Source organism: Mirounga angustirostris, unplaced genomic scaffold (genome assembly GCF_029215605.1).
Source record: "Mirounga angustirostris isolate CCGP_5_RB_7025 unplaced genomic scaffold, mMirAng1.0.hap1 SCAF_9, whole genome shotgun sequence".
Taxonomy (NCBI): domain Eukaryota; kingdom Metazoa; phylum Chordata; class Mammalia; order Carnivora; family Phocidae; genus Mirounga; species Mirounga angustirostris.
In genome coordinates, this window is record NW_026991717.1 from 33,254,192 (window position 1) to 33,276,884 (window position 22,693).

Consider the following 22,693-nt stretch of genomic DNA (forward strand, 5'->3'; position numbering starts at 1 on the left):
GGGGTAGGTCGTCCAGAAACTCCACAGCTTGCTGTAGAGCATTCATGAATAGATAGATACTGGATTTTCTGTTCCTGTAATTCTTTAACCTTTCTAACTCTTACTCCTTTCCTCTTCCCCTTTCTTCCTTTTCTAAAATTAAAAAAAGGGCGCCTGGGTGGCTCAGTTGGTTAAGCGACTGCCTTCGGCTCAGGTCATGATCCTGGAGTCCTGGGATCGAGTCCCGCATCGGGCTCCCTGCTCAGCAGGGAGTCTGCTTCTCCCTCTGACCCTCCTCCCTCTCCTGCTCTCTCTCTCATTCTCTCTCTCTCAAATTAAAAAAAAAAAATCATTAAAAAAAATAAAATTAAAAAAATGTGCTCATAACAAAGCACCTTAAAAATGTCTGTAATTTACAAAAAAGAGAAAATCCCTCTCCTGACTCCCAAACCCTTATCCTCATCACTCAGTTATTTTGATTAATCCAAGAAATAAGGAATTGAATTTTAATGTTTTTAGAAAAGGATTTTGGTGGTCACCAAATCCTCTGCAACAAACATGCCACTGCCTCTTGTGAAAGGTACATCCTGACCCAGGAAGGTCTGAGTTGAGGGTCTTACTCATGTTATTAGGCTTACCATTATCTATCCCTGGTCACTGGGCATTTCAAGTGAGTTTCAGTCTTTTGGGGGCTACCAGAGCTGAGACTGATCTTGTTTTTCCCTCCATACTTCTCAGCTTTCTTTGTATTTTAATATTATGACTAAATATTAGGATTTCTGTAAGTGACCTTATCCTGCGTCCTTGTTTCCTGCTCTGTAATATGGCCCTTACAAGTGACATGTTAAAGTTCACACTGGCCAAGGTGGACTGTACGGTGATGACAGTATCATTAAGAGTAATAATACACATCTCTTCATTTGTATGGCACTTCTCAGCATGCAGAGCAGTTTCATGGTTATTTATTTATTTGATAGGTAGCTAGTTTGATAGGCAAGGATGCGTAGAGGTTCTGACATCCTTTAGGTCAGAGCTCATGTCAAAGCTGGTTCTGACTCAGAATTGCCCATACTTGAGAAGTCTTTGAAAGCAAAATAATAATACCTTGAAGCTGCTAGAACATTTTGAGCATCAACCTCAGCCCAAATAACCATACCTATTCTTTCTTTTCCTCTCTTCAGGGTGCTACCCTGACCTTCCTTAATAAGAATGGCTAACATTGCACATGAACTGTATGCCAGGCTCTGTGCTAGGTGCATTACTATTCCTGTCCTTCCCTGTAGTCTTCACAACTCTTGGATGGAGATGCCATTATTTTTTCCACTTTCTGGGGAGAACATGGAGGCTCCAGGGAATTAGATGACTGGCCCAGTGTGACAGGTAACCCGTGGAACAAGTGTTCTCACCCAGGCACTCTTGTGCCAGAGCCTCTGCTCTTTTCTTTAAAGATTTTTTTTTTTAAATTTATTTATTAGAGAGAGAGAGTGAGAGAGAGAGGGAGAAGCAGACTCCCCGCCGAGCAGGGAGCCCGATGTGGGACTTGATCCCGGGACTCCGGGATCATGACCTGAGCCAAAGGCAGTCGCTTAACCAACTGAGCCACCCAGGCGCCCTCAGAGCCTCTGCTCTTAAGCACAAAGCCATGTTGCTGTGTTCAGCATATAACAGCTGGAAGGTCTTGGACTGAGAGTTAGAAGAAATGGGTTCTAACCCTGCCCTGCCATTAAACTTGCAATGGCCCTAACCATTCGCTCTTTCGCTGTCTTTCCTCAGGCCTGAGCTTCCACAGTTTTCTATGCAGTTGTGATGCATATTGTATATTTTTATTTTTTATGGACTCAGTTCTAGTTCGGTTTATTTTTCCTTCTATATGGTAAAGTACAAAAAGCATGGCCTCTGGAATCAGTCCTGAATTTGGTCTCTAGCTTTACCATTTACTGGCAGTGTAATTTTAGATGTTAAGTAATTTCCAAAATTGAGTTTTCCAATCTATGTAAATGGGGTAATGTCGTCTTCATTGGGTAGTTAAATTTCCCCCAAACTTAGTGACTTATCCACAGGTGTGTGATGAAGCGGGATGAGATAGATGGTCTTAGAGTTCCTGTAAGGTTCCAACAGTCCGTAGTTCCCTTATATGGAAGAGGGAGAACCCAAAGGTGAAGTTGGGTTATTGAAGGACATGATCTCTAAGCTTCTTTTCTTCATGGTAGTGGCTGTGTCAGCTTCTCAACTTTGGAGGTGTCCCCTCAGTGCCCCACATACCTCCACTTACTCGTCTCTCTGTCCTAAGGGACAGTCCTCCTTCTACTCCCCTGATCTCAAACACTGGTGCCAGGAAAGGTATGAGAGCAGTGGTTCTCAAACTTGATTTAATGTGTGGGCAATGTGGCCTGGACCTCAGGCTTATGAAGAGCACTCCAGTGATGATAGTGTATAGCCAAGGTTAGAATCACTGTCTTAGAGGAAACTTCAATTGCCACCCACTCAGTGCTCTCACCCACAGGAAAGGGAAAAGCCTCATCTGCAGAAGGCAGCAGAAGTCCCAGACTCGCCTAGTCTTCAGATGAATGATGAATATACTATGTGTGGAGAGGCTTATTGAGCCACAAGCCAGCATCCTTTTTGCTTCCATTGTGACCAATCTCATATTGCTTCTTGGGCTTAGCCCTTGGCTTAATAGTAAATCTTAACTCACTCTCTCTCTCTGCCTTCAGCCAAGCCTCTAAGTTTACCTACAGCAAAGATGAAAAATGAGTTGGGAGGTTATGAATTTGCTTTGAAAAGTGAGCACCAAATAAGCAGTCCATGTAAGAAACCCCATACCATTACCCCGTTCTTAGCTCTGTTGTGTTTAACTTTATTTAATGTCAGCTTCAGCTGAACTCATACCTCCACTGCCTAAGTGGACACTTTCTACAGCCACCAGTGTGACAGAGAAGCTGGATGCTTTGCTTTAAGCGTAGGCTGGGCAGGCAACAGAAGGTACTGAGGAACATGCGTTAGTCCTCAGCCACGGGCCCAGATAACGAAATTGGGTCTGGTGTTGTCGGGTAACTAAGACTCTTTTGGAACCCCTGTGTTGCCATTCATTAGGATACTGGAAGGATATCCGTTAACTGATATCTAATATTAGAGTATGTGGCTGACAAGGCCAGAGAGCAAGCTAATTCCCAAGTGGATCTGTGATCTCTTTGAAAGGTCTCTCGGTTACCCTCTGCCTCCCTGAGAGGGTGAGGGAAAGTAAGGAGTGTTTGGCTCTGTCAGATGGCTCAGACCTACCTTCAGACCGACTGACCCTGGTTAAGCAGTTCCTTATTAAATGGCAAGCCCATAGAAGGTGGGGCACCTTAATCAATATAAATAGGCTGTTAATCAAAATTTGTATCTGACCTGATTAAACCTTACTAGAGTTACAAACAAAAGTCCTGTTTATATCAGCAAACAGAGAGGGAACACGTTAATCAGCATCTCTTTGATTTCTTAGAACTCATAATGCCAGAGTCTAAGCCTAGCCTTTCCTTTCCCTGGCTAATAGCTCAATTTAAATGTTTATTTTTGACCCTGAGCTCCAGTCATGTGCTAGATTGGTACAGAGATGTAAATTAATCCTCACAAGACCTCCAGAATTATGTGAGTATTAACTTTCATTTTACAAAAGTGAGTACGGAAACTCAAAGGATTTTATTTTATTTTATTTTTATTTTATTTTTTTTAAAGATTTTATTTATTTATTTGAGAGAGAGAATGAGACAGAGAGAGAGAGCATGAGAGGGGGGACATCAGAGGGAGAAGCAGACTCCCTGCTGAGCAGGGAGTCCGATGCGGGACTCGATCCCGGGACTCCAGGATCATGACCTGAGCCGAAGGCAGTCACTTAACTAACTGAGCCACCCAGGCGCCCCTCAAAGGATTTTAAATGACCCGCCTTAGGTTACTCAGTTGGTGAGTCATAGTCTCAATGGAGCCTGAATTTCTCTGACTTAAAGTCCAAAGCTCTTTTTATTTGTGTTATAGGATATGGGGTAAACTCCCGACAGCTAAATCAGTCCACCTCAGGTCTGGAGGTGGTCAGTTCTAGTACCTCTACAAGCAAAGATAACATTTGGGCAGTTTTCTATGCAGTTGTGATGCATATTGTATATTTTTATTTTTTATGGACTCAGTTCTAGTTCAGTTTATTTTTCCTTCTATATGGTAAAGTACAAAAAGCATGGCCTCTGGAATCAGTCCTGAATTTGGTCTCTAGCTTTACCATTTACTGGCAGTGTAATTTTAGATGTTAAGTAATTTCCAAAATTGAGTTTCTCAGTCTATGTAAATGGGGTAATGTCGTCTTCATTGGGTAGTTAAATTTCCCCCAAACTTAGTGACTTAAAACAAAAAAACACTTATTACCTCATAGGTTCTGTGGGTCAGGAATTAGGGAGCTGGTTATTGGGGTGGCTCAGGGTCTGTCAGGCTGCAGTCTTCTGAAAGCTTGACTGGGACTGAAGGATTTGTTTCCTAGAGGGCTCCCTCACAGGGCTGCTGTTGGCAGAAGGCCGTAGTTCCGCACTACGTGGACCTTTTCCATAGACTGTTTCAGTGTCCTCCTGCCATGACAGCTGTAACCTTCCCCAGAATGTGTGACCCGAGAGAGAGCAAGGAGAAAGCCACATGGTCGTTTGTGAACTATCCAAAGTCACATACCTTTACTTCTGCTTTATTTCATTCATTCACTAGAATACTGTCATTAGGCCACACTCAAGGGGAGGGAGCAATTATGCTTCACTTCTTGAAGGGAAGAATATCAAAGACTTTGGAGACTATTTAAAAACCACTATGAGAGGACTCTGACAACCCCCCCCCCGCCCGCCGCTCTCTTACCAGTGCTTACGTGTGCCCTGAGTCTGGTGACCTTTCTTGCTGTGGGTCCATTGTCCTCAGCTTTTCTTTCTCCACCCCCCCAACCTTTTTTTTCCTTTCCTTTTTTTTTTTTTTTCAGTTGACACACACTGTTCCGTTAGTTTCAGGTATACAGCCTTGTCATCTGACAAGTTTATGCATCATGCGATGTTCACTACAAGGTGGCTACCATCTGAGGAACAGGCTTTTCTGATTAAGCAGCTACCATAAAGGATAGAGAGAAGTGAAAAAAACTTTTCATTGACTCAAAGGCTAAAGTAATAGTTGTTATAATCTCTCCCTTAGGGATAGAGTGATGTGGCTTGGGTTAATTTTCTCTGCCCACAATACTAGTGACACTTCTTCACTCAGTATTGTTTGCTAAGCTGAGGAGAAAGCGGTACTAGATCTCACCATTGAAGACTCTTTCCTATAGGTTTGCACTAGGTAAATACGGCCAACCAAGTGTGATGGGGGAGCTGAGTTCCTAGAGAGTCTCTGTGCATAGGAGCCTTTAAGGCTACGTTCACATCTGTAGATAGAAGTCTGTAGAAACCAAAGTAGATAAATGAAAAGGGGAAGTGGTGTTCTCCTAAACACCATGGTAGGAGTGAAGACCATCCCCATCCCTCTCCTCAGGTCTTGCTTGGCCTTCTGGTCTGCATCCTTTCCGAATAGCAACTTCTTAGAGGCTGTGGCATCATAAGCCAACTCAACTTCTAGCCTTCTAGGTGGTACTAATGTGCAATATTGGGATGAGTCCCCAAGGTAAAAGCTGAGGGTACTGAATTCACAGAACTATTGGAATTAGTTACATAACTGGGCCAGAGTGGGTATTCTCTGTGGGGCAAAGGAGAATGAAAATGGAAAAATGTGTCACACATACGCTAATTTCTAAAATTTACATCTCCATCCTAGACTACTCTCCTGAGCTTCAGACTGGATATTCAGCTGTCTACCTGACAACTTCACTTGGATGTTAAAGAAGTATCTTAAGCTTAACATGTCCTAAACTTTGAACTCCTGGTTTTTACCACCACCATTGCTCCATCCCTAAACAAAACAAAATAAAAACAAGCCAACAACAACAAAAAAACACACCCTGATTCTTCTGTAGTTTTCCTTATCTTAGTAACTGGCAACTCCCTTCTTAGAATTATTCAAGCCAGAAGCTTTGGAGTCATCCCTGACTCTTTTTTTCTCTCACATCCCGCATCCAGTCAATTAACAAATACATGAACTCAGCCCATAAAATATATCAGAATCTCCTCACTTTTACTACTACTGCCCTCATTCAAACCACCTTCTCCCTTGCCTGGATTATTATTTTTTTTTTTTTTTTTTTTAAAGATTTTATTTATTTATTTGAGAGAGAGCACATGAGAGGGGGGAGGGTCAGAGGGAGAAGCAGACTCTCTGCTGAGCAGGGAGCCCGATGCAGGACTCGATCCCGGGACTCCAGGATCATGACCTGAGCCGAAGGCAGTCGCTTAACCAACTGAGCCACCCAGGCGCCCCTGCCTGGATTATTCTTAACAGCTTCCTAAATGGTCTTGCTTCCACTGTTGTCTCTCTACACAGTTGTCTACATAGTAGCCAGAGGGAGCCTGTTAAAACATGTAGATCATTCCATACCCGTGCTTGGTATTTACCAGTGGCTTCCTAGCTGACTCAGAGTAAATGCCAAAGTCATTGCGTTGGCCTGCAAAGTCCTATTCGATCTGGGCTCCATTCACTCTTGATTTCATGTCCTACTATCTTTGCCTTGCTTACTGAGCCTAAGCCAAACTCCTCCCTGCTGTTCCTTGTCCATAACAAACACACCTCTGCCTCAAGGCTTTTTTGTCATTTATATGGAGTGTTCTTCCCACAGATACAGGAGTGCGCTACTCCCTTATTTTCTTTGTGACTGTGCTAAAATCCACCTCAACAGAAAGGCCGTCCCCCCACCACTCTGATGTATTTGGCGTATGGTAGGTGCTTGACAAATGTTTGTCAGACACATGAAACACAACCAGAAGCAAACTGGTAGCTCCCCTGCTTGTTGTGTCTTCCCTGATGGTGTTTTAGTTAGTGAATTGCCAGGGAGCTTGCTCCTTGGAGTACTTCAGATGGTCTTTACTATTTATTGACTGAAGAAAGCTCTGAGGAACGGTGAGCAGGTGGAACACTAGGTCTGGGCAGTGACCAAGTGGCTTTGGGAGAAATCTGGTGTGGAGGGAACAAGACTGAGCCAGCTGGCCCACTCCCTTCTGCCGTGAGGAAGTTTGCCTGGGGGAAAAAAGAGATACTTCTTTTATAACATCCTCTTTAGAAAATGCCTCACCCTGAGCAGTACTGAGCAGGCGTCAGTTGGGCAGGCAGTGGTTATAGAGACAGCTTGGGACCTTGTTCATCCCATTTCAGTCCAGGTGTCTCGGGAAGTGGGCTGGGAAGCACAGTCTGAGAAGTAGCAGCACTTTGGATTATTTTGTAAGCCAAGAAAAACCAAGCTATTTAGAGGGGGAACATGGGACAAGCCCATGACATATAATGGTACAGGTTTTTATAGTCTCAAGATTAATGTTTTAAATCTTACCTTATCCAAGGACACTGGATGTAGGCAGGGGCTAGAATTACCTTCATTTGATAATGGGTGTGGAACTGAAGCACAGAATAATTAAAGAACAAGCGAAACTGGAATTTGGACCAGGCTTATTGATTCTCTTTCCTGTCTTGGCCAACAAAGTGACATCTGGCCTACTTTGAATGTTACTGCTTTCACATTACTGTAACTGGTGAGGAGGAGGTATGGTGGAAAATTTAGTTAAGATCAAAGGAGACTAAATTCAAAGAATTAGCCCCATCTCTGGCTTCTTGGATCCTTGAAACTTATCTAATTTTTAAACCACAGGTGCTATTTCTTCCTAAGTGATCCCTTAAAGCAGAGAAGACCAGCAACATCTAGCATGTCTAGAAATTCCTCCAAGACTGGGTTTATTGAGATTATTGCAAATCAGGTGTACAGGTCAGATTCTTAAAACTTAATAAAATCTTTTGGGACACTGGTTGAATTTCCTGTTTATTCCTTTCTTACCCCTTGTGAAGACCAGTTTGCTGGATTCCCTCTTTCCGGGGAGAGCCTTGCCCATTTATATTCATCAGATTGCTTCTCCAGGCAGTCATTGTTTTTACATACTTCGCAATAGGACTTGATTTTAGGTGTTTGATCTTAGGGGGATCTCTCATTTCCTTAAAGGAGTATATGACATTTGATATAATCCATAACTGTTATTAGTGCAGACATTTTAAGAAAAAAACCATAAGTGGAAGAGGAGATGATAATAGCTTCTATGTGCATTTTTTTTTTTTTAAAGGATGTTTTAATTTAGGGCAGTTGAGCCTGTGTCCCCTCTTCTAGGAAGTTAGAGAACCACCTACATTGTTAGCAGAACTTCACATATAGTAATCCTGGTATCTGCTTGAGCTGCTTCGGTGGTTGGGAGGTGTAGGGGATTGGATCTGTTCCATTGCTGTGTTCTGACCTGAAATGCATGTTATCAAAGATGACTATGAGGAGAGGCCTGGAGACTGGCTGGCTGTATTAGAAGGAGAGCTCTTGAGTCCTTAAGTGAGGCCTTTGTATCCTGTTCAGAGTAGGCTCCTGTGGTAACTGTTCAACACTCTTTCTCACAGCTGCTCCTGACATCACTGGCCATAAACGGAGTGAGAATAAGAATGAAGGGCAAGATGCCATGATGTATTGCAAGTCAGTTGGCTACCCACACCCAGAGTGGATCTGGCGCAAGAAGGAGAATGGTATGCCCATGGTGAGTAGGAGGCAGCCCTGGGTCCTACCTGGGTCTCTGGTTGCTGGAGTTTCTCCTGGGAGGTCCAGACATCTGGACCAGTTGTTGTAACCTGCCATACTGGCATGGCTTGGGTCAGTCACCCTTTCTAGTCACAAATGGTTACATAATGAATCTGGAGGTCACCAACAGTCTCTGTCCAGCATGGACTCCCTACATGATTTGTTAAAGCTGGCTCTCTGCAAAGAGGTTAGACTGGTTTGCCTTCAAGATGGAAAACTGAAAGAGCTAACCCCAATCTTTTTTTTTTTTTTTTTTTTAAGATTTTATTTACTTATTTGACAGAGCACAAGCAGGGGCAGAGGGAGAGAGAGAAGCAGGCTTCCCGCCGGGCAGGGAGCCCGATGTGGGGGTCGATCCCAGGACTCTGGGATTACGACCTGAGCCGAAGGCAGACGCTTAATGACTGAGCCACCCAGGCACCTGAGCTAACCCCAATCTTAAATTTTTTTTTATTATTCTAGTCCATTTGTCCTAAAGAAAATATTCCTCTTGAAGTAGTCCTAATACACCTTTCTGGTTTTGGGGGAAGACAAGGTGACGAGGGCAATTACTAGTGTATTCCAGGAACACAGGGAGTACTGATGAGGGATTGAGGCGACATGGTGAGGCACAAGGGCAGCCTTGGGCATTGGAAATATGACAGCATCTGCTCCCGAAAAGGTCAAAGAAAACATCTTTTTCATTCAGTGTGATGATTCTTGATAGTGTAGAGGGAGTCCAAGTTTTAGACTCTCACTCCTCTCTGATTCATGATGTTTGGCCAGTCTCTCTGTCAGAGAGGGTGTCATCCATTCCTCCTGTCCCCAGGCCTTGCATGCCCAGCACTGTACTTCTCAGGCATCCTCTCTGATTGTCAGTAGTCAGAAGGACTAAGGAGATAATCTAATCTGCTTCTTCAGAAAGATTACATATTAACCCAAGGTATGTGACAAAACCAAGGATGGGTCAAGTCCAGTTTTTTTATTTCAAGTCCGTGGTTCTTCCCACTCCATGATCTCTCAATAATAATATGTCAAGTGGTGACAAGGACTCTAACATTAACAACAATGACTAGATTTCAGAAACCCATTAATAAGGGGTCATGATGAGGAAGGGAGAGGTTGAGTATTTTCAGAGCAGCCCCTGAAAAGTCAATAAAATACTTCATTGTGCTGGCAAGCAAATGCCCATTTCTCTCTATTGGTCTCTGGGTAGGAGAGCCCTTGATTCCTCAGTAGATTCTTTCTTTCTTTCTTTTTTTTTTTTTTTAAGATTTTATTTATTTATTTGACAGAGAGAGCCAGAGAGCACAAACAGGGGAGCAGCAGAGCGAGAAGAAACAGGCTCCCCACTGAGCAGGGAGCCTGACTCGGGGCTCTATCCCAGGACCCTGGGATCAAGACCTGAGCCGCGAAGGCAGACGCTTAACCAACTGAGCCACCCAGGCGCCCCATCAGTGGATATTTTCATCTCCTATTCTTCTCATGCCCATGAACTCTTTTAATTATCTGTTATATTGTGAAAAACCTTTAAAATCAAGTAGTATTTCCTCTTCCAAGCTGTGAATCATTTGGGAAACAGAAACTTTTTTTTTAATCTTTTTTTTTTTATTATGTTATGTTAATCACCATACATTACATCATTAGTTTTTGATGTAGTGTTCTATGATTCATTGTTTGCATATAACACCCAGTGCTCCATGCAGAAAACTTTTAATGAAAGAGGAATAGGGAAAAGAAAAGCAATTTCTAGGTTGATGCCTTTGAAAATCAGTTTGTTGAACAACCTAAACTTGGTTGAGGGCTAAGATAAAATGCTTTCAGTTTTTTTCTAGACACTAATTTCAGCACAGATCCTTTTTCTAGATAGATCCCATAGCTTTCTTGGACCTCTTTTTTGTTAAAGAGTTGAGTCCAGTCCAATCCAGAATTCCCAGTTTTACCTCCCTTCCCCTCTCCCTAGCCTGCAAGGGGAGCAGGGGATTGTCCTCACTCTGTCTTCTGGGTTTTTCTTTCTTCTCTAGGGGGCAGGAAGGGGGACAAGTGTCACTCATCTGACTTTTCCTATAGTCTACTCTTGGTTTTTGCTGCTTCTGGGACCTCTATGTGGCAGATATCCAGATCCTGGATCTTGTAAGAACTTGTGTGAGTCCTTTACGGGGCCAGTTCTCAGATATCAGAGATCTACTCTTACTGAACCTCTCTGTTTCCTATTTAGCTCCAGCCACAGATGCTGGGGTCTGCTCATCCTCTTAGGCAGAGGAAACTTGAACATCATGGCTCTTCAGATGGTGGGAGTATAGGCTCCTCTGCCTCCTTATCTCCAGATAGCCTTTTTCCAAGATTGAGAAGCATACATCACATCAGTCGGTCTCCTGCATAAACGGATATCCACTGGAAAAAGATATTTTCTTCTTGCCACCCCCAGTCTGAGTGATTCTCTTGGTGCCTGTTCCACTCAGCTGCAGGGTGGAAGGCTGCCTGCAATTCCAAGTATAACTCTTTTCCTATCATTTCTCATCCTGTCTTCTCTTTTATAGATTGGCAAGGGGTAATGTAGTGATGACTTGGGGATAAGATAGCTTAATGGGGCTCCCTTTTAATAAGCCCTGGAAGGACTGACTGTCTGCCCCCAATTCGTATGGAATTTTTTGTTTGTTTGTTTGTTTAAGAATTCTGGGGTACTTTTTTTAAGTAAGTCATTATTTATGACAATAAATGTAAAAATTACAGTAGTATTAAATACAAAGTTTTAAGTATCTAAAGGCAGAGATTTAAGAAACAAGAATATAGCGATATGTTGCTTAAAGATGATCTCCATATAACAAAATAGGACAGAAGTGTTAAAACAAAAATGAATAAAGTATATATGGTGAAAGTATATAAATAGAAAGAACAAGTGGAAATATTAACATTACAGAAAGTGAGGTTCAAATAAAAACATGAAACCAAAAGAGTTCCTTTTTATCATGGTAAGATATATAATCCACAATAAAGACAAAGCTGTGTCATGATCTTCTTTGAAAACCAGTTTGTAGAGTAGAGTTTCAAAATGAATGAAGCAAAAACTGGAAAAATAAGGAAATATAGCCAGAAGCACAGTTACATGGTGGCAGATTTACATATATTATTTTTAGTCTTTGACAGATGAGATGGAAAATCAACAACACTATGGAAGACTTGAACATATAATGAATAAGATAACACAATCTTGATACTGAAACCTAAATATCAATCACTGTTAGAATGTATGTGAACACTTCCTAAGTACAAGTTAAATTAGGAAAAGCTAGCCTTCTAAAAAAAATTTATGTATATATTTAAAAATTTTTATTGAGGTATAGTTGACATATGTTAATTCGTTTCAGGTGTATAGCATAGTGATTTGACAATTGTGTACATAATGCAGTGCTCACCACGATTAAGTGTAGTCACCATCTGTTACCATACAATGTTATTACAATGGTATTGACTCTATTCCCTATGCTGTACTTTGATCCAAGAATATGGGGTACTTTTGATGCTTCTCCTTAGTCATCAATTCTGTAGCAATAGGACAAATCCCACTCAATATCTTCTTATGCATTGATTGAAAAGGTTAAAGTTTCTTTTTTTTTTTTAAGATTTTATTTATTTCTTGTGTATGATGGTATTAAAAAAATCTGCATTGTAGGCTTGTGGATCAAAGAAGACACTAATAATCATTTCTGATCATAAGTGAAAACGTGGACTTAGTGAACCAGTAGAGCAGGGGTTAGAGAAGTTGGCAGCTTTACAAGTCCTCGAGTTGAAGCTTCATGGAATAACTATTTTGAAGGCCGTGTTTGCCATTTTAGTCATACCTACACTCATTTGCACGCACCATTGTATGCTATAGCTAGACGTCATTCTGGGGGTTATCTTCCCCTTTCTTCTCTGCTATTTCTGATTATGCTTTAGTTGTGTAACAGCTGACACATGAGTCCATTTTTGCCCTGCCATCACCCCAGTGCTGTAAGCCTGTCCCAGTTCCACCTAGACTCCTGCTTGTGGACTCTCACCTCTGCCTTCCCACACGGGCCTGGAGCACTCCTGTCCTGCTTGATCACCTCTCCTCCCCACCATCTAGTGCAAAAGCTGGCTCTTCTCTGAAGCTTTCCCTGAGTCTTTCTGGCACCGACCACTCACTCTGCCCCACAGTGCTCAGCACATGCTGTCTGTTGGGGCTTCTTGCCACGTTCCTGTAACCATCCCTTTGGAGGTCTGGTTCCCTCTTAAGGCCAACCTCCTCATTCACTTTGTGTCTCACCTTCCCCTCAGTAGGATGTGAGACATAGAGTATACATTAGTAAATAGTTGTTGGTTGACTGAATAAACTTTCCTTTAACCCTTTAATTCTTTTTTTTTTTTAATTATTTATTGAGACAGAGAGATACAAAGTGAGAGAGAGAGAGAGAGCAGGAGTAGTGGGGAGAGGCAGAGGAAGAGGGAGAAACAGACTCCCTGCTGAGCAGGAAGCCCAATCCTGGGCTTGATCCCAGGACCTGGAGATCATGACCCGAGCCGAAGGCAGACACTTAACCATCTGAGCCACCCAGGCGCCCCAACCCTTTAATTCTTAAAAGAAAGGGAAGTTATGAATTTCTCTACTCTAACTAGGAGCAAGTTCTTAGCATTGTTTCTGGAGGAAGTTTAAGGAGACTTTCCAGAACTCACCAAGTATGAGGTAGATGTGCTGACTCTGAAGTCCTCAGACAGGCCTGAAGTTTTAGCATATATGCCTGACCATGGAGGTCACATCCCTCTTTCTCCATCTTCTTCCTGTGTTATGGTTTCTTACCTGTATTTGAATTAGCATTTTCTAGATTGAGTCAGTCTTTTCTGAGGCCAAAGGGTAGGACTTCTTCTATTCACTTCGTAGAAGTTGGAGAAATCCAGAGGACCAACGGCCGGGGAGGCTTTAACCTGGCTCTGCCAGAAGCTTGCGGGATCTGTTGTTAATGGATAATGAAAGAAAGCCAGTAATGAAGTGCTCACAAGTTATCTGGACAAAGATGGTCCTAGACACTGCTCCCTCATCCCAGCCAGTGGTCCTGCTAAGAAGGGAGAACATTGCCACCTTGTCTTAGACACAAATTCACCTACTCTGACCTTTGTGTGTTACTTTTTCTGCCCCTGAGCAGGACATTGTCAATACCTCTGGCCGCTTCTTCATCATCAACAAGGAAAATTACACTGAGCTGAGCATCATGAATCTCCAGATCACAGAAGACCCTGGCGAGTATGAATGTAATGCTACCAACTCCATTGGCTCAGCCTCCGTTGTCACCATCCTCAGGGTACGGAGCCACCTGGCCCCACTCTGGCCTTTTTTGGGAATTCTGGCTGAAATCATCATCCTTGTGGTGATCATTGTTGTGTATGAGAAGAGGAAGAGGCCAGATGAAGTTCCTGACGGTAAGAGCATCCCTACAAAATAGCTGTAATGTTGGGGTTGGATCCTTGGGATGGTTTCCAAGCACCCAAAAAGGACTATAAGAATGTTGGGGTTCGATCCCTAAAGGAGAGAAGGAGAATTCTCATACTGGTTCCTCACTCCCTACTCCTAAGATTAGCCACCTAGAGCTATAATGAGCTCTGTCCCTCCATTTGGGTATTCTCCAAGCCCCAGTCCCATCTGCCTTTCAGGCCCCGTGTGGGGAATGGGCAGCTGTCAGTCTCTTTGTTCAGCTCTGTCCTCCTTCAATACAGATCATCAGGCAGATTGAGCTTGAGGAGAATCCAAGTCAAGCCTAGAAGCCACCCCAAGATCGCAGGCCACCTGGCCTTTCAGGCAGATTTAAGGTATCTAATTGGTTGTCACATGGTTGCCTGGTGTAGCCCCAGCCCAGTCAAACTGTTCTTGAGAAAAGCCGTTGGAACAAGCCAGCCTTTGGTTCCCTTGGTTGGTGGTCCCTTTGGTAGGTTTTCAAGGTTCTCCGTGAAGCAGGCACCAAGCGTTTGGCTTTTCTGTCTATCTCACAAGAATGGTGGAGTCTGATGCATCTGCCACACCCGGTTTTAAGACCGAGACAGCTAAGCAGTACACCTGGAGCCCATGCCCCAAGGTGACACCCTCAGACTGGCTTAGGGCCCGAGGTGGGACTAGATAGCGGCACCAGGACTATAGTGAATCATTAAGTGTTGGAAAGAACAAGCATCTTAGATTTTTGGATCTTTAGATTTTGAGGAAAGTCCTAGGAAGTCTTTGGGGGTTTGTTGTTGTTGTTGTTGTTGTTTTTTGTCATGGATATTCCATTTCTAACCCCAGGATTACAGTCAGGGGGCTGCTACTGCTGGAGACTTGTTATTCTCCGCTTCCTGACTAGCTCCCACCCTTCGGCCCTGTAACATCACCATCAAATTCATTGGCCAGCGCGATTACCACCACTTGCTGTCACTGACTATACAAGAAGGGTATGGGCCTCAGTTCAGTGGAGGCCGGCCTCGGGTGATGGTGAGGATGCCAACTCTGGTACGACTGTCCTGGGCCTGTGCTCGCTCGTGCACCAAGGTTCTGTGCCCGCCCCACAGAGTTGTCTGTGTCCCTGGGGCTGCCACTCCCTCAGAAGGCGTGCAGCCCTGAAGGTAGCCCGGTGGCTTCGGCCTCTCTGGAAGGCCACGTTTGAGAGCAATAGCCTCTTCCCCTGTTCCTTTCTTCTCAGCACCTCCAAAATCTCTCTGCCTGCCCTAAGTAGAAGAGTATTACAGTGAGGCTGGCGAAAAGGTTTGTTGTTGAACCTAACAACGCCTGTAGGAAGCCCTGCTGGACTCCCTTCCAGTGTACATTCCTTCCGCAGCGAGCTAGATGGAGGAGTGAAGGGATGTCAGCTGGAAGCCGCTGGGCCTGTGGAAATAAATGAGCTAGTTCCCTGCAGCAGAAGTGTGCCCCCAGGATTTTTACATTCCTTCTCCTAGGTCCACTCCTAGGTCCAGCTGCTGTTCTATGAAGTGAACTGTGTTCTTGGGATTTTCACATATGCATAATGCTTTTTACTGTAGTTTTTTCTCTTTCCTGCTACAGATTAGGATTCCTAAGGCAGAATACTTACATTTAGGCCTGAGAATCAGGGGAAGTTGTCTATATTTCCAGCATATTGGCTCTCTAGGAGCAGTTATAAACGCCTCAGTTCTGCAAAGGCTTTTCATCCCCTCAATGTTTTTGCTTTGCTAAACAGCACCTTGCTCAGCCTTCCCTTTGGAAAGGTAGAGAAGCAAAGAGGAAAAGGCAAAGATGGGCTTCAGAACCTGATTTTTTAAGACGAGGCTGACTGCCACTTTCTTGGCAGAGTGACACATTGGCTTAGCATGTCCCCATCTGAGGTTCCAGTCTTCCTCCTAGGACTGTTGCTTGTTTATTACCAGGTTGCCACCCCCACCCCCCGAATGTGTGGAAGACATTTAGGTTAGATTTCAGAAATGGTTAGTATTGGTTTGGACAAGCGCCAGACACCTGCCTGGGGAAGCAACTATTGTTAAAAAAACAAACAAAAAACAACAACAAAAAAAACTAGAGCTCCATGGCTCTTGAACTCAAGTGGTGGCCAGTTGGGTAGAGGAGACCTGTGTGGTCAGCAAATCTTCTGAATGGCTTCCTGGCAAGGTACCTCTTTTAAGCTAAATTATTATAGACAGTGGATGAATCCTACATGAAAGACATGGGTAAGTGCAAAGTAAAATCTCCTTGCTCTGGTCTCTTGGAAGAACTGTAATGCAAGTAGCATTTACTTTTCTCTTGTTGAATTGGGGCGACAGACCTGGGACGCTGTGATTATTGCAGTGTTCGCCTCCTCTCCGCTCCCTTCCTGACAGCCAGTGCGGTCTGGGCTCCATTCTCCATCTCCACATCCTTGCCTTGCTCCAGCATTTCTGCCCCAGAGTTTTCTCCCTTGTCTGCCACCACCTCTCAAACCCCTCCCTGCTCCTGTGCCCCTTTATTTCTTGTCCTCCTGGAATTAATCATTAAAGAAAAAAAAAAGTTGACTGTTCCTCAGTGAGTTTTCCTTATGCTGTGGCTTTTTTTCTAGCTAGTTTCCCCTCAACTCCTGTGCAGTCCATGTAAGAGCAGCCTCCTCCTGTGCTTTCTTCCCAAGGCTACATGTAGATAGATGCACGCGCTCCTTTGTGGAATGAAGGAAGGGGTACCTCATATCTTACACAGATTGGAGTTTTAGACGTGATGAATGATCAGATAACCATCTGTGGTGCTGTTGACATATTTATGCCATTGTGAAAACGGATTTTTTTTTATACGCCTGATACGCTTTCTCTGCCAAAATAGGTACTTTATTATCAGAGTAGACAGGATTTCTGAGTCACTGAATTTTTTCTTGTATGAAACAATTTCATGTACAACTCATATTATTCCTATTTGGGCAGTCTGAGCTCTTGGAAACTCAGCCCCTTACCAGAAAAGCACTAAGTGAACAATTTAAAACTATACACATGCACAAATTCGAACTTAGAGAGTTTAGTCTGAGTACATTTCACCAGAAAAGCAAATACTGCTTTAGATTTCTCACATAGAAAATGCTTAGAGTTAAGGTTTAGTGACTTTCAGTAGAAAAAACAAAAGAGCTCTATCTCTTAGGCTATTAGAGTCTACTCGTGACATTTTATTATTTTTTTAAGATTCTATTTATTTATTTGACAGAGAGATAGAGCCAGAGAGCACAAGCAGGGGGAGCGGCAGAGGCAGAGGGAGAAGAAGCAGACTCTCCGCTGAGCAGGGAGCCCGATGCGGGGCTCGATCCCAGGACCCTGGGATCATGACCTGAGCCGAAGGCAGACGCTTAACCGACTGAGCCACCCAGGTGCCCCTACTCAGGACATTCATAAACAAAACTCACATTAAGTCCCTTTAAGCCCCTGTTGTGGTTTCTTTGAGGATTGGTGCCCAGTAGGTTGTCTTATAGGTAGATTATCTGCATATCACCTCTTACCTCCAGTGTTTTCCGTAACAGATGAATCATGGAGTCAAATCAAAGGCTTCGTTTTTTCACTTTACTCACCTCTTGACTGCCTTCTCTGAAAATGCTAAGTGATAGTTTTCTGAACAGACCAGGTCCCGCCGGCATCCGCCTGGCCTTCCATCCATCCTCCGGCTCACGTGCTTGGAGCGTACCTTCTGTGCTGCTTCTCTGCAGACTGAACCCAGAGAGGGATTAGTGTGTGTGCGCGCCCCATTCACCTGGGGAGCTGTGGCATGAGCCTGCCTCTTTGTTGGGGCCTTCAGTTCTACTGGACATTTTAGTGACCTCAAAGGAAAACAAGAGGAGCTGCTTTGAGAAAAGAAGTGGCAGCATCAGAGTTTTCTGTTTTCACATTTGGGGGATAATTTTTATAAGCAGTTCAAAGGGATTCCTCCTCCAGTTACTGGTGGAGTAGATAGTTGGGGGGCTGGGGGGGAACCATTTTTAGTGGCTCTGATACATTCAAACTCTTTTATTTTTTTATTTTTTTTAAAGACTTTATTTATTTATTTGACAGAGACAGAGATAGTGAGAGCAGGAACACAAGCAAGCAGGGGGAGTGGGAGAGGGAGAAACAGGCTTCCCGCCGGGCAGGGAGCCCGATGCGGGACTCGATCCCAGGACCCCGGGATCATGACCTGAGCCAAAGGCAGACGCTTAATGACTGAGCCACCCAGGCGCCCTCAAACTCTTTTAGACACTCTACAAATAAGAGCTATTCTAATGTTTGAAAAATGTGTTGGAAGCATATGAAGCTTTTCAGCTGGCCAGGAATGCTGGAAAAGAAATGTGACTTTTTAAAATGACATGCAAAACACACACACAGGTCATTGTCTCCTAACTAGGGGTCATCTGAGTCAGTAAGAAGTTACCTTATGGAGAAAATACAGTAGGACCAAGTATGAAAGGCAACTGGATGTAACCGTTAATCACTCTCTGGTTTAATGCTACTCTGCTGAGATCAGGCAAGATATAAGCAGGTTTAGAAACTAGAAAACCCCATCCTCCGTGAGATGAAGGCAGTGAAAAAGGAGTTTTGACCAGATGAGTCAACTCTTGGTCACGTTGACTGGAAAGCCATCTTTTTGAAGGTGCTCCCCTATCAGGTAACACATTATTTACTGGGCATCGCAGAGCACCCTCCCAGATGATGAGGCGATGGGGTCTAGCAGAGCGAGGGCCATAGCACATCTGGTTGGGAAGATGGCAGTTCCACCAGGAACTTCACTCTCCTAAGATGGATTCCAGAAGCATCTTGTTTCCCTTCTCCCCCCCAGTCCTCTTCCTCCCATCCAGCCAGTGGCTGTAATACCCAGGCGAAGAGGAGAGCCATTGTTTAAGCCGCTATCTTTTGGCCTGAGGGTTTGGGGGTATGTTGATATTTGTCGGTTACTATGACTTCTTTTTTTTCCCCCCTCAATTGCATCAAACCCTTAAAACATGGTGGTAAGTGAGCGATATGCATGCTTTTGGAGTTTGTTTAATCTCCGCTTCAGTCTATACGATGCACAGTTCATAATGTTAACACTTTTCTTCAAGTTGACTTCATTCACTTTCACAACTAATTTGAATTTCAGTTTGCTGTTTAATCTTCATTTACTTTTTGATTTTTGTACCTTTTTTTTTTTTTCTGTAGTTCTGTTCTTTCCCTCTCTCCTGATTTCCCTGTTAGGGTCAGGTTGTTGGGTTTTTTTTGTTTGTTTGTTTTTTGGTTGTTTTTTTGGTTTTTTTTCCCCCGGTCTGACCTGTAGAGGGAGAGTGCTGCTGCAGATAGTGAGTCAGTCCAGACAGACAGTAGGAGACACGAGGCTCTTTTCTGGGTTCCTTGTCAGTGTGCAAGTGGATCTGGGGAGAGAGATGAAGGGAGATCTAGATGCACCTGCTCCCACTCGCAGGCATGGCAGCTGCACCGGGGCCGCTGTTGCTCAAACCCCTACATGCAGCCCTTTGCGCCTTCCCGGCTTGTTAGGCTGGGAGGTGACGCCACCGGGCAGACAGCAGGGCCCACCCCTCCGCCACCAAGAGAAAGAGAAGCTTGCGTGTAAAGTGCTTGGGTCGGTGCGGACAGTGTCCTGCTTTGAGGAGATTAGCTTGGCTGTCGCGATTCCTCTCCCCTGCTTTTTCTTTTCATGTTGGGAGTAGATTGGTGGTGATATTCTTGTCCGTTATCTTGCTTTAGAATTTTCTGTTTTCCGGTGCACGGCCAGAGCACCGGACCTATTCTGAGTTTGCTCCGGGGTCTTTTCCTTGACGTCCCTGAAGTGCTTAGTTCCTAGCATGTAGCTGAGCTGGCTTGGCCTGGATGCGGAGAGCCTAGGGTGTCGTGGTGAGAGTAGACGTAGGCTGGGCTCGTGTGTCTCAGTCTTGATGTGTCTCGTGTATCTCCACTGCATCCCCAGCACACAGATGTCTCGGGTGTCCTTGAGTCTTAGTCGTTCTCTGTACCTGTGCGATAGAGTACTGTTGTTCGTAGTAGAATCCTGTGGACACTGGTGTGTCGCTAGCCTGTTGTTTTGGCTGACAAGTCATTGGTTTGTGGTTGGTTTTTGTTTCTGTTTTTCTTTTTCAATCTTGTTTTGCTCCAGTCACTGTGTGTGCTGGCGGTGGCTTTGCCTCTCCGTTGCCTCGAAGGAATAGGTGGAGCAATGTCTCCCTGTGACAGACATTACTCCTGACGCGCGCTCCTGCAGACGCCTACACTGAGACTGTGGCCTCCATAACTGCTTCATGTGCACCAAGCCCCCTTGTGGAATCCTGCTGAGAGGTTTTCTAGAAGCCTTCGGTGAAACCAAACTGTTCTGAATCGTTTAGTCTACCTGACTTATGTGAAACAGAAAAAAAACTAAGAGCACTTACTTGTTCCCTCCCCTTTGTGGGCCTCTTTAAAAAAATATCCCATGTACCTGCATCCTTGCCTAAAGGGGACCAAGTTGCCCTTAGTCCAAACAGGAAAGAAAAACTCACAAATCAGAACTGTGAAATACCAATTTAAGAAGGCTTCTAAACTCAGATAATGTAAGCTTTTTGGTTTAAAAAAAAAAAAAATCTCATGGCTCATCTGGATTTGGGTGCTGGTTCTGGCCAGGGCTCAAGAGTTGAGCGTGTCTTTCTGTCTGAGGTCTTTTCTAGAGGGATGTCACCACTATTCAGCTCTCCCCGGTGTGTCACAGAACATCTTCTGGTATGCATACACTTGTTGCTGGCATAGCCCAGCCGGGCTGACCCAGTAGTAGGTTGAACTATTGTGGCTTCCTCTTCCTCAATCTCTTCTCCAGACTAAAGACTTCCTAAAGACGACAAAAGAGCAAGAACAGTGTCCTTTGGGGAAGTGAGGATGTGTGGCTAAATGTATAGAACATACACATCCATCTACATTGTAGGATTGAGCCAAAACTGTGCATGCATTCACCACAAGAAAACAAACAGCAGGATTTTACAACTGAAATGTTGGTTTGTCTTCTCATCTATTTAAGAGTGAACCACTGGAACTTGGGGACAAGATGAGTATAATGACATTGCAGCCTATCTGTCCGCTACAGTTGCAGTTTTTCATGACAAGCATTCAAAGTGTTAACTAAAACCATTGAAACAACATACCTGCCATTAAAAACTTGAATCTAGAAATAATAACTCCATGAGTGTTTTTGCACCTCCAGATGGAATGGCCTTGAATAAATGCTATGAATAGCCATGTTTGCCACTTGCCGTTTGCTCTTCTATTCATTCTTATGTAGAGTCTCACGATTTTCTCCTTTCTTCTCCTCTCAATGGATTATTAAAAAACTGAACACTTTATAGACGATGAACCAGCTGGGCCAATGTAAGTACTTTACTGGACATTGATTCAGTAGTTTGTTTTATTTTGTATTTGCAGTTTAATCGAATGGAGTAGTGAAGGCTGTGGGGAGCCAATGAGCGGAAATGAGTGTCGCAGTGTAGACCTCCCTAGCCGCATGGTCAGGGAGCTGACTGACAGCCATCTGATTCCCAGGACAGGCAGTGCAGTTTTGTTTTTAGTAACATATCAAGTGGAATGCCATGCAAGAAACTGCTTAAAGTTTTGCACATCCTATATGCTTAAATTGATAATGCGGGGGAAAATCACCTGTATATCAGAGACTTCCAGTTTTGTTCATTTCAAGCTGTACTATAGCATGGATACCTTGCCTGGCTCCATTAACAGTTGCATGTATCCAAGAGAGATGGTACTGTAAGTCCTGAATCCATCCAAGATAATCAGAACCTCCTAGAGTTGGGGACTAAGAAGTGAGAGACAGGCAAACAGTGCCCAAATTGGTTAAGTGCCAGAGGGCACAGCACTGCCCAAGATCATCTTTTATCATTTGAGAAGAGACCGTAGTGTTCAGTAGAGAAGAAACTACTATTTTTGCCTTTACAAGTAATTACAGCCTATAAATCCGAGGGAAAGGTACCTGTATATTGTCTGTCTTGGGAGTCAAAAGGATTAATCGAAGCTCTGTAGGCATTTTATAGAAAGAATATTTTTATACACTCATGTGCAGTAAAATTTCTTATTACACCAGGGATGGTAGTAAGTGAAAGAATTCCTGTATTTCCATGTGTTATAATTTCAAGAGTTGCTACTGACTTTGAGTTTAACTTTTACAATGCAATTTTTCCTCCAAAGGAAAACCAACTCTACCAACAATCACAAAGAGAAAAACTTGCGCCAGAGAAACACAAATTAAATACTGCTTATGATGTAAGTATGGCCTTCTTTAGAGATTTTAAAAATTATATTCAAATGACTGTGCCTCTGTTGACCTTGTGACAGATTCTTCAGTAGTTGGCGTCCTGTTGTGGGATCTTGTAGTTCATTTCAGAGCAGAACTACTGATGGAACAAATTCGGTCTCTGTCCTCCATCCAGTGCAGCAGCTGGAAAGGAACGTTTTCTGCTGTGTCGTTCCACATATTTTTCTAAATGCCATTTCAGAATATGTATGGTGTTTTGTTTTTTTTTTTTGGTATGGTGTTTTAAAAAGAAAGAC

General features: G+C 43.7%; 1 protein-coding gene across 7 annotated transcripts in view; it reads left to right on the forward strand.

The window, feature by feature from the left end:
* Positions 1-22,693, forward strand: part of NPTN (neuroplastin) — a 74,362-nt gene that overhangs the window by 47,578 nt on the left and 4,091 nt on the right. For 3 of the 7 annotated variants that reach the window (XM_064570174.1, XM_064570175.1, XM_064570172.1), the window contains exons 4-5: positions 8,539-8,672; positions 13,855-14,128. In XM_064570174.1, the coding sequence (XP_064426244.1) occupies positions 8,539-8,672; positions 13,855-14,128 (408 nt within the window). Of the gene's footprint in view, positions 1-8,538; positions 8,673-13,854; positions 14,129-14,422; positions 14,516-17,363; positions 17,729-21,480; positions 21,503-22,330; positions 22,406-22,693 lie in introns of those variants that run through there. The other 4 variants (XM_064570176.1, XM_064570173.1, XR_010404962.1 and 1 more) reach the window with 3 other exon arrangements.